Source organism: Canis lupus, chromosome 16 (assembly GCF_048164855.1).
Source record: "Canis lupus baileyi chromosome 16, mCanLup2.hap1, whole genome shotgun sequence".
Taxonomy (NCBI): Eukaryota; Metazoa; Chordata; class Mammalia; order Carnivora; family Canidae; genus Canis; species Canis lupus.
In genome coordinates this window covers 53,304,762-53,315,740 of record NC_132853.1, presented here as the reverse complement: position 1 = coordinate 53,315,740, position 10,979 = coordinate 53,304,762, and the positions used below count along the sequence as shown (strand labels likewise).

Below are 10,979 nucleotides of genomic sequence, written 5' to 3'. Positions count from 1 at the left end.
CACAACAGACATTTTTGCCTGTGCAAGCAAATAATTGTCTAGATGACCTATCAGGGTGACACTTTCCAAGATTCTTCTGCGTAGATTTTTGGGGACACAGTCTTTTCGTCAGTGCCAACTTCAGGATAACCAAAGTGCACGTAAAATAATGAGACTATCACAGTGATCAATAAGTAACCATCTCTTTGGGGCCTCAATGCTTCAGATCGTCCTTCGAAGGGGAGAATGGGGCTTGAATAAGTCAGTCCACAGGGCCGTTTTCTTTTTAATGCAATGTATATTTATTGTAAACAATAATATACAAAAAAAAAAGAAAGAAAAAAGGAAAGATGAGTTCACAGAGAGAACAAAAGGTTTGGGGGGGGGGAACAAGCAAAACAAACAAAACACAAACACAAACCAAACCTTACCTAAGGACAAAATATGATTTAAATGCCAGGTTTCTTAAGTTACAGAAATATTTTTTTAAAGATCTGCTTTTATACAGAAATTGAAAGATGCCATATTATAAGAGTGCTTTAAGATTTTATTCTACTGACTTCTAAAACTGTTAATATATCTTTTTTTAAATAAAAAAAAAAAAGTTTGCTGTCTTTTTTAAAAAGCAATCCTCAAACTCTCCAGCCACAGAAAGAATTAAGAATTCAGGTCTCTCGGTGGGCTGATCCCCTCCTCCTTTCCACTCTCTCTCCAAGAGAACATGCAGGGGACTATCCATGACACATGCCAGCATTGTTTTGTGTCAACACACACACACACACACACACACACACACACACACAATTTAGGCAGCCCAAAGGTCTGTGGCAGAAAAACACTGAAAATGACTCAGTGATACACTACATTTGCAACCTCTCATTTGTACAAAAAAGAGAAACAAGTTTCCAGTTTGTTTTCAACAAAACAACAAAGAAAAAAAAAAGGACAGACAAAAAGGCATGTATATTATACAAATCTAGGACAAGAAATCCAAAGAAACTTGCTTTTAATAATAATAAAAAAGATTAAAGAGATAAATAAAAAAAACTGGTTACAGTTAAGAACATAATTTAACAGATGACCATACCCTTTGAGGAAGGCTCCAACAACCTATTTTAAAGAAGGTAAGATTAAAAAAAAAAATTAAGAGAAAGATTTTTTTTTTTTAATGAAAACCTCTCCTTACAAAATAAATAATTTTAGCACGTGGAATGTCTTGAAGGTTAACTGCTGGTGTTCGGAGAGGCACAGGTGACAGCATAAGGGAGAGGGCTCTAGCATCTGTGTCCCACATGGGGCTGGCGCAGGCAACCAGGGGGCAGTGTGCTGGGGCACTTATTGGCTGCTGAAACATTCCCAGAACAGATTTCATCTCCTTTGCTTGGTTTTCACTTCTTAAGATTGCAGCAAACAAGCAAATGCAGGAGGAAATGCACTAAAAGAGAGCACAAGTATTTTCCAGCAGCATGGTTTTAAGGCTCAAGGTATTTTCTCTTGTTTAAAAAATATATATATGATAAAGCTTACCAAATGCTTCTCTAGACTATGGTTTACTTCCATTATTTGCAAAATAAGGCCTTTATTTTTTCTTTCTAAGGCAGCTCCTCCTTGAATCAGAAAGCCTGAGGAATTAAGCAAAGCTAACCCCCAAAACTGATCACATAACACAAATTCGTGTTTTTTTTTTATGTTAATACAACACACACACGCTTTTTTTTTTGTTGTTTTTTTTTTGTTTTTTTTTTTTTTTGTAAGAGAGAGCACATCTGTACAAAAATACTCTGGTTGCAGGAAAAGCTAGGGCACACTGTTCGACTAAGTAGTTTTTAGCTGTTGGAAAAATAAGAGCATTTAATTTCTTTATCTAAAAATATGTATAAATCCCCTCAAAATGGTAATGAATCATACACAGTACATACTAAAAATATTTAAAATAGAGAATATTCCTCACAGAGGACTTTTTTTTTTCTTTAATTACTGCTAAAAAATAATTACAAAGTCCAAACAGGCAAAGAGATTGAGCAAACTGGTCACACGATTCTTATTATCCTCCATGCTCGCTTTGAAGAAGAGAAGAAGAAAAAAAAAATAAGTTTTCAAGTTCCATTTCTTATCGACTCCGCGGGTCCATCTGGCCACATGAGTGGCCTGGCCACTGGTTTTTGCAACGACGACGGTGGTAAAATGCGTTTGGAGAGCTAAACGCTTGTTTCTGTCTTGGGATTCTGGGGTAGGAGTTGCCTTTAGCTTAAGTGTCTTTAAGGAGTAAGGAAAACACAACACACACATACACACACACACACGCGCGCCCACACACACACACACACACAAAAACCCAAAAAAAAAAAAAAGGTCCCAAGGAGAATTCTGGTTGGTTCTTTTATTTCTTCGGTTCTTTCTAGGATCATCGCGGCCACCCTTGGTGCAAGGCCTCCTCAAGGCCTGGTGAGCTGTGTGTAGACAGGCTGTTCCCAGTGCTGGGGGCTGTGCGTCTGCGGGATGGAGGGGACCCCGGAGGTGTCGGCGATGGGGGTGTACATGGGCCTCTGCGCGGGGTTCATGTAGGTGAAGGTGGAGTAGAGGCTGGAGCCCTGGCCCGCCGCGTGGCTGTAGTAGGAGCCGGAGTTCTGGTGGTCAGTGTAGTCGTACTGCGAGCGGGTGATGGGCGGGTAGGACGGGCTGTAGTGCGGGAGGCTGAAGGGGCTGTAGGCGATCTGCTGCGGCGAGTGCTGCTGCTGCTCGCTGTAGTGGCTGGGGCTCAGCTGCTCCGTCTTGATGTGCGTTCGCTGGGCCTGGCCCGGCTCGCTGCTCAGCGGGGTCAGCGTGTGCGCCGCCTGCGGCTGCGGGGGCGCGGGCTGCGGCTGCGGGGGCGCCTGCGGGGCCTGCGGGGGCGCCTGCGGGGGCTGCGGGGGCGCCTGCGGGGGCTGCTGCGGGGGCGGCGGCGGCGGCGGCGGCGCCTGCTGCTTGGACATCCACACGTGGCCCGCGCCCGCCGGGGTGGCCGCGGTGCTGCTGATGCCGTAGCTGCCCGTGTAGGTGACCTGGCCGTGCGTGGCCGGCACCCCGGGGTGCCCGTTGGGCGGCAGGTACTGGTCGAATTCGTTGACGTCGAAGGTCTCTATGTTGGAGATGACGTCGCTGCTCAGCTCCCCGATGTCCACGTCGCGGAAGTCGATGGGGGGCTGTCGGCCCCCCTCGGGCAGGGGGCGGCCCTCGCGCTTCAGGTCAGCCTTGCCCGGCTGCACGTCGGTTTTCGGGGTGGTGGGGGGCGTCGGCGGGCCCTGGGATTGCCCTGCGGGCGGCAGAAGAGAAGCAGGCGCGGGGGGAAGGTCAACCACAAGGGCTGCGCCAAGGGCCCTAATCTTAGGAGCCCTCCTGGGACCCTCCCCTCCGAGCTCAAGAGCTCCAGCGTCAGATGGACTCGCACCCGCGCGGGAGGGAGGCGCGCTGCACCGGAGATAAGTCGCCAAATGATTAACCCGCAGGTACACACTCGGGCGACCTCCTTTTATCAGGGGAGGGTCTGAGGCCCCGAGGGTCGGGGCGACCAAACTGCTACTGGCGGAAGAGCCCTGTGTGTGCTTTTGGGGTGGCGGAGCGAGAGGAGGAGGGAGACGTCCTGTGAAGCTGTAAAGGCATTTTTTTTTTTCCCTCGCAATAAAATTCATGGGCTGGGATGGAAAGGTTGAGTTTGGGGAGGGGGTGCGTGCGCGCGCGCGCGCGGGGGCTTCGCAGGGGTGGCGTTTGGAGGCGGGGGTGGGAGGGGGGACCCCGGCTGCGAGGGGAGGAGGATCAGGGCTTAGGGGCAGTTCTTCCCTCCCCCCCCGCCCCCGGGGAGCGCAAAGTCCCGAAGCAACGGAGCCTCGTCCGTGCAGACCCGGGGCTGTGCCAGTCGGGGGGGCCGCCGGGCGCGTAGCCCGGGGCTGGGGAGGGAGGACTCACCCGAGTGCTCGCCGGGGGAGTGCACCTCGCTCATGCCGGAGGAGGAGTGCGGCGAGTCGGCCTGCAGCGCCTTGAAGATGGCGTTGGGGGAGATGTGCGTCTGCTCGGTGGCCTCCTCGGCCTCCGCCTGGCCGTTCTTCACCGACTTCCTCCGCCGCGGCTGGTACTTGTAATCCGGGTGGTCTTTCTTGTGCTGCACGCGCAGCCGCTCCGCCTCCTCCACGAAGGGCCGCTTCTCGCTCTCGTTCAGCAGTCTGCGGGCGGGGGAGGGGGCGCAGAGGGGAACGGGGGAGGAGGGGGGGTTGTGCTGTGAACCGGAGGGGGAGGTGACCCCGACCGCTCGGCCTGTGCGCGCACCACCCCTTCCTCCCTCCCTGCTTCGCAGCCGCTGCTGCAGCTCGTTAACTTTTCTTCCATTAGAAAGAAAGGAGGAAAGAAAGAGAGAAAAGGAAGAAAGCGAAGAAAAAAGAAAGGAAAAAGCAAAGCAAAGAAATAAATCTCGGCTCTTTGAGTGGGACCTGAGCGGGTCACTCTCCGCCCCGCCCTCTCTCCTTCTCGCCTAGTTTGGAAACCCTGGAGATGAAAACAGCCCTCCGCTGCTCGGGCTCGAAGCGCCTTCGCTACTGTCGTTAGAACGCCCCCCGCCCCAACACCCTTAACCATTTCCAAAACAAAACAAAACCACTTAATCGTCAAGGAGCTCCTCCTGCACCCCCCCTCCACTCGCGCCCCCCCTCCCATTCCTGCCGGCGTCCCCTCCAGCACCCCAGCACCCCAATCCCATCTCCTTGGCTGGAGGGCTGCAAGAGAGAGAGAGAGAGCGCACTTGGAGCGAGAGAGGGGCTGACCTCACTTCCCACCCAGCCCCCCACTTGGGATCGAACTTCACTGCGACAGGAGATGGGGCTGGCCGCCCCCTCCCACCGCGTCTCCCACAAGCGGTCTCCCACCCTCTGCCCCCCCCCCACCATGCCCTCCCCCCTCCCCCTTCCCATCCAAGAACTTTGTCAAACTCTGGGCCAAGTTACACTTGGTCCTCTCCCCCCTCTTTGCAACCCCCCCCCACCCCACCCCGCCGGCCGGCTCCGGGACCGGCAACCCCCTCCTGCTGGGAGGCGGGGCGCGCAGAGTGTCCGGGCCAGCGCCCCCCCGCCCCCGCCCGCGCCCGCGCCGCGGAGCCCACCCGGCCGCGCCAGCCCTACCTCCAGAGCTTGCCCAGCGTCTTGCTGAGCTCGGCGTTGTGCAGGTGCGGGTACTGGTCGGCGAGCTTCCTGCGCGCCGCCTGCGCCCACACCATGAAGGCGTTCATGGGCCGCTTGACGTGCGGCTTGTTCTTGCTCGAGCCGTTGACGCGCACGGGCATGGGCACCAGCGTCCAGTCGTAGCCCTTGAGCACCTGGCTGACGGCCTCGCGGATGCACACGGGGAACTTGTCCTCCTCGCTCTCCTTCTTCAGGTCCGGCTCGCCCTTGGGGAACGTGTTCTCCTGGGGCCGCGTGTTCTCGGTGTCCGAGCCGGAGCCCGAAGGGCAGGGCGAGCCCGCCGAGTCCTCGGACATGGTGGGGCTGGGGGCGCCGGACAGGCCCTTCTCCTGCTCGTCGGTCATCTTCATGAAGGGGTCCAGGAGATTCATGCGCGGGCCCGGGGCAGGGGGCGGGTGGCCGGGAAAGGCGAGAAGCCGCGGCGGCTCGGGGCGTCGAGGCGCGGGCTCCTCTCCCCTCGGCTGCCCGGACGCGGGGCGAGCGGCTCCCGGGGAGCCTGGCGCGTCCCGGGGCTGCGGCGGCGGCGGGCGCTCGGGGATGCGCGCGGTGGCCAGCCCGCAGCTGCCCGCTCGGGGTGGGGGGAGGCGAGCTGGAGAGGAGGAGGAGGAGGAGGAGGAGGGGGAGCGAGAGAGCAAAGGCGAGGCGCTTGCACCCCTTCGCTTCTCCTCCCGCAGAGAAAAGTTCCTGGAGTGAATCGGGCAAGTCGCAGCGCCACTGAAGTTTCCAGTGAGTTTCAAGCTCCGCTCTCCGCTCCCCGACTCCCGGCCCCGGGGCTCTTTAATAACTACTGCGCCTCACCTTAGAGACGGCCGGCCAATCACGGCCCGGCATTCCAGGGGTGGGCAGGCAGCTGATTGGACTGGATTTTGCGGGTAAGGCTCCGGGCTTGGGTGACGAAAGGCGAGGGGAGGAGCGGGGAGGGGAGCGCTGCCTCTGGTCTGGCGCGGGGTTGGGAGGGGGGGAGGTGGGGGTGCAGCGGGGAAGGCGGGGGACCCGGGACGTCCAAGTGTGTAAGTCTGCCGTGCTCTCGTAATGTCAGAAGTGTGGTGCCGTCTCTGCACGAATTTTGCGTGCCTGCCTGCGTGTGCGCGTGTGCGCGCGTGTCTATGTGTGTGTGTGTCTGTGTGTGTGCGCGCGCGCCCGCGTGCGCGTGTCTAGACTAGGCTCTGCCCCCACCCCCGGAGCATTTCTTTCCCCTGCTTTCTGCACGGTCCTCGAGGCTTGGCTGGAGTCTGTAGCATTCGGAAAGCGCCCGCTCCGGAACGCGCAGCCCCGTGCCTGCGCCCGGAGCCTGCCCCCTCCGAAAGTGCTTAGAAATGGTCTTTTGAAGCAACTTATTTTGGCGACTCAACGCCCGCCGGTCCTCCGTAATAATCCGTATAAATAGATTAGCACGCTCCGGTTCGCCCGGGCTGGTGCGGCGGGTCGGGGGTTCGGGTGCGCTCGCTCGCTCTTGCAAAGGGGAATCAATGGAAACCGAAGCTGGGTCCCCGCGGAGGCCGGCGGCCGCGGCGCAGTTAGCCCCGGAGCCGTCCCGCGCCGCAGCGACCTTGAACTCTGACAAGTCCTACTCCAGCACCCCCCCCCCGCCCCCAGGCCCTCCACCCCCACCCCAGAGCCCCCACCCCGCCACGCGGCTTAGTGACAGGCAACTGCTTTGACGCTCTGCTTTTCACCTCCCGGCCGGCCGAGTCCACACTGTCAGCAGGGTCGCCGTTGGGAAGAGCTTGCAAAGGGCTCCGGCTTGCAAGGGACCCAGCTTTGCGACTGTGCCATTCCCGGGCCGAGAGGCTGAGGCCGGTCACTCGGGTTGCAGAAAGGCCGGGCATATGGGCACCACCGCGCGCAAAACACTCCACTTTGGCGGAGTCGTGCAGCTCGCCGGCTCTCGCCCTCCTTTACAGCACACCTGGAGGGGGAAGCTCCTGTGTCTCCTGACTGTAAGTCGGGTGCTTTTCCGACTCGCAGGCAGCTGGGAGTTCTGGGGGAGGGAGTGTGTGTTGGGGGGGTGGGGATGGGGATGTCTCTGATGGACCTCAAGTGTGATTTGAGCACGACCTTTGTGTTTGCACCAACTTGCCTTTAGTGCCCGGTTAGGTATCACTTCTGGGAGAGAAGAAAAATCCTAACCTCCTGCGGGGTTACAGGTCTTCAGAGTCACAAATAAACGCGCAACTGTGGAGATCTCCTTATTTTAAACTCCCCCCCCCCCCTTTCTGGGTCTCCCAGATGTCCGCCTCGACTTAAATTCTTGTTATGGTGAATCGGCCCGCATCCTAGCAAAGACTTGGTTCATTTCTGATTGCGGACACCTACTGTAAGATTTAAAAGAATGTTTTCCTGGAGGGGAAAAAAAAATTTTTTTTGTTTGTTTTAAATCTTGTTTTCTCTCATTTTCTTCCGAAGAAGTCGACATTTCTCATAGGAAACGGAACTCTTCAGAAGGTAGTAAGTCACTCACAACTACAGTTAAATGGTGTTTGCTTTTTAAACGAATGCAACTGACTCAGAGTGGATACAGATAGTATCCCATAGCTTGTTTACAAGTTTTAGAGCCCTCCATACAATCACCAGGTATTCATGGGTCCGTGAATATGCTGGAAAAGTAGAAGAACAACTTGGTGCTTTCTTGGGAGAAACAAGTCCCGCGTGGTAGCAACAGATTTCTGTGTCTTGGGGAGGGGGTCATTTGTGAGTACAACTCTGTGATTCGTAGACACCTGACCCCGGAGGACACTCAGAGTCCAGAACTTCGGGCAGAAATTTTAACCAGGGCGTCTGTATTTAGCTGCATTTTATTATAATTCTCATGTTTACGGGGCTTAAAGTCACCGGAGACTGTGTCTTTAAGATATTTTTGCAATATTTCTCTAAATATTTGTCAAGAGAAGTACATACACGTGAATAGATATGTGACGCAATTACGTAACCAGGGATACATAATCTATCGAATTTCAAACCATAAACCTACAGGGCTTCGTATATGTTTCTGTCCATTTGATGCAAACACTTTGTATTCCTGTTATCTTCTCGAAAACTTGTGATAAACAATCGGCGGACTTTTAAGATGCTGCAATTTTCAACTGTAACCGGAGGGGGCGCCAAAAGCCCAGAAACTGCCCAACTCCCAGAAACTGCAGAAAAAACGTAGATGGTGGTGGTGGTGGTGGTGGTGGTGGTGGTGGGGAGCTCCCCTCAATCAGGACTGCTTTGCTGCTGAGATTTATCTCTGCAGAAATTCCTACTCGATGTTTCCCTCCTGTTCGGATTCACCTCTGGGCAGCCCAGTTAGAGAGGAACTGGGAGGCGTGTGTGTGTCTATAGGGAACCTGGCAAGAAGAAGAGCCTTCAAGGTGCCTGACGTTCCTAAGTCTGCACAGGACGGGGACACCAGGTCCAGAAGAAGGACCCCAGTCTCCCAGATACCAGACGTTGCCCTCTGCGCGGTGTGCCAGGACCAGGCCAAGCCTGACTCGTGGACACCCCTGATCCGCCCTGAATTTCTGCAGGGGGGGCCCTAGTGCCAACAACTCCCCCCGCCCCCAACCCTTCAGGGGTTCGGTGCAGTGTGAGTTTTTCGGGTCGCCCCTGACCTCTCCTCCGCGCCCCAGGAGGAGGTCGGCGACCAGAGGACCGGTGTCAGAGGGAGCCCGAGGGAAGGGAACCCATGCTCCGTGTTCAGATTACAGATCGGGAAACTGAGGCTGGGTGGGCCCAGTTTCAGCCAGAGCATTGCCGAGAGCCGAACGCGTTGGGCTCGTCGTTCTAGTGGGGAGGAGGCTGGCAGCCGAGGGCACTTCCCAAGTGCGCGAGTTCCGACCCCGGCTCTGGGCGAGCGCCGCGAGGTCAGCCGCGCGCAGCAGAGACTCGGAGGCGCAAGGAGATTCCGAGGCGGACCTCGGTTTCCCGAGGTCCGGGATCACCCCTCTCCAGCCCCCCTTCCCCAGCCCCCCCGCCTCTCAGCGACTGGGGCCGGCGCCGGGTTCAATTTCCCCAGCCGGGGCCGCCGAGCTCCCTCCGCGTCTACGCGGGCGCGGAGTCCGGAGCCCAGGGATGTTGGCTTACTGCGAGTTTCTCGGGCTCCGCGCCCGCGGTGCGAACACAGCGCACAGGGGGGGTTTTCCGTCTCCGGATGGGGGTGGGCGAAGGGGGTTCCCTGTTACCCGGAGCATCAGGAACCATATGACCCCGCTCTCCAAAATTTCCTAGCAAACGTGGGGAGCGCGTCTGAATCCGTCTTCAGGAGGGGTGCATGGTCCAGAACTCGGTGGGGCTGAGCTGCAGAGTCCCCCGAGGACCTCAGCCCCGGGGCATGCTCTTGGAGAGGTGCTCAGGGATGCGCACACCCCTTCTCTCCGTCAATCCCCTGGGGCCCGGTTCCCCGGGGGTAAAAGACCCCAGTGCCCTCCGGCGGGACCCCGAGGTCCCCAAGCTCCCCGCTCCCTGCAGCCCCTCTGGAATGAGCCCTTTCCCCAGGGCCGGGGGTGGGGGGGGGTGCTGGGGACGCCTTTGCCGGCGGCTCTTCTCTTGGAGCGGCGGGTCGGCCCCGTCTCGGCGCGCAGGTGGCCTCCTTCCTAGGTGCGCAATAAGTACCTGTGGCCGGCCCAATAAAGGTGACCTTTGGACATTTTGCCCGAGTGGGCGTGTGACCCGTCGCAGGCCTCCGGAGCTCCCAGCAAGGGTTCCGCAAACGCATGTGACTCTCACAGCCCGACGTGTGGATTTCTCCCCAAACGGGCGCCCCACTTGGGGAAGATTATCCGACCCGAGTCACCTCGGACTGTCGAGCCCCCGCGCCCCCGCTGAAACTGTAGGCCAAAAAGGGGGCTTTCCGTTTTCTTCCTTTTTCTGTTTTCTAGCAGAAAGAGGAGTGAGGAGGACGGGTGCTGGGTGAGGGAGGCGGGACCCGGCAAAGCGCTCCAGGGTGACCTGGGCGGTGGCGGGGCCGCGGGCGGCTGTGGCCCAGCAGGGCGCCCCGGGGGTGCGGATGGGAGCCAGAGCCGGAGACCAGTCGAGCTGGCTCCTCCAGGACTGAGTAGCTGAGTAGCTGAGGGGGAAGGGGGGGCGGTGGTGGGGTGGGAGTGGGAAGTCCCAGTTCCAAAGGGACTGTGCTTCCAAAGGGAGTGCGTGCCTGTGTGTTTGCCCCCCTTTCCTTTTCCGAAAATATGTCTGTAGGCAGGGTACTGGGCAGGCGCGCGTCATTCGAATTCCCTCAAAGCATCCCTAGAACAGCCTGGAAATTTCCTTAGGCCAGGTTTTATTTTTCCCTCCCCAGTGTTCCTCTTTCATGCATTTTTCTTTTGAAGCTGCCTATGCCTTGCTGATCTAAAAATATAGGTGAAATAAGTGTTCAGTGCAGTGGTGCTTCATTTGCAGCCGCCTGCACCGGGCCCAGGGGCTCCCTTCAGCACCAAGAGCTTCCTCTGCACTTCCTGGGCTCGCACCTGCGCCTCCTTCTTCTCCCCTCGGGCCCTTTCCGTGTAAGGGGGGTGTTCAGTCCCAGGGTGGACTCGGGGCAGAAAAGAGCAGAGATTCTCAGCACAGTCTTGTGTGAGTCTCCCAGGGTAGCCTGGGCTCTATAGCCGTGACCTCATCTCAGGCGGAAGGGACTCTAATCAGCTACTCCCACTAAGATGCCCTATTGGGTGGGTTATTATGTCGGGTCTTTATCAATCAGAGAAAAATGTTTCCATCAAACCACAGAAAAGGGAAAAATGTTCTTAAGAAATAATTCCAAAGGTAACTGTCAGGATTAAAGATGAGTTGTCTTGTGACTTTCTTGCAAGCCTTTTCTCT

At 56.7% G+C, this 10,979-nt stretch overlaps 1 protein-coding gene and 1 long non-coding RNA gene across 11 annotated transcripts in view; one reads left to right on the top strand and one right to left on the bottom strand.

Annotated features, from left to right (window-relative positions):
• Nucleotides 1-257: 257 nt before the first annotated feature.
• Nucleotides 258-5,684, bottom strand: SOX9 (SRY-box transcription factor 9). The gene is made up of 3 exons (XM_072781404.1): nucleotides 5,124-5,684; nucleotides 3,922-4,175; nucleotides 258-3,271 (listed from the first exon to the last, which is right to left on the bottom strand). Exons 1-3 carry the CDS (start codon nucleotides 5,552-5,554, stop codon nucleotides 2,415-2,417), a joined length of 1,542 nt encoding a protein of 513 aa, XP_072637505.1. The 5' UTR covers nucleotides 5,555-5,684; the 3' UTR covers nucleotides 258-2,414.
• A 463-nt stretch (nucleotides 5,685-6,147) lies between these two features.
• LOC140607069 (uncharacterized) overlaps nucleotides 6,148-10,979 on the top strand; it is an 89,360-nt gene continuing 84,528 nt past the window's right edge. For 8 of the 10 annotated variants that reach the window (XR_012009222.1, XR_012009228.1, XR_012009221.1 and 5 more), the window contains exon 1: nucleotides 6,148-6,193. This is a non-coding gene — a long non-coding RNA (uncharacterized lncRNA). Of the gene's footprint in view, nucleotides 6,194-6,815; nucleotides 7,124-10,979 lie in introns of those variants that run through there. The other 2 variants (XR_012009229.1, XR_012009230.1) reach the window with 2 other exon arrangements.

Excerpts from the sequence above, each read along its gene's own strand:
- SOX9 (XM_072781404.1), bottom strand. The coding sequence starts at position 5,554 with ATGAATCTCCTGGACCCCTTCATGAAGATGACCGACGAGCAGGAGAAG. Across the intron at positions 4,176-5,123 it reads ACGCTGGGCAAGCTCTGGAG|ACTGCTGAACGAGAGCGAGA; the intron begins GTAGGGCTGGCG and ends CCCCGCCCGCAG. Across the intron at positions 3,272-3,921 it reads CTCCCCCGGCGAGCACTCGG|GGCAATCCCAGGGCCCGCCG; the intron begins GTGAGTCCTCCC and ends TGCCGCCCGCAG.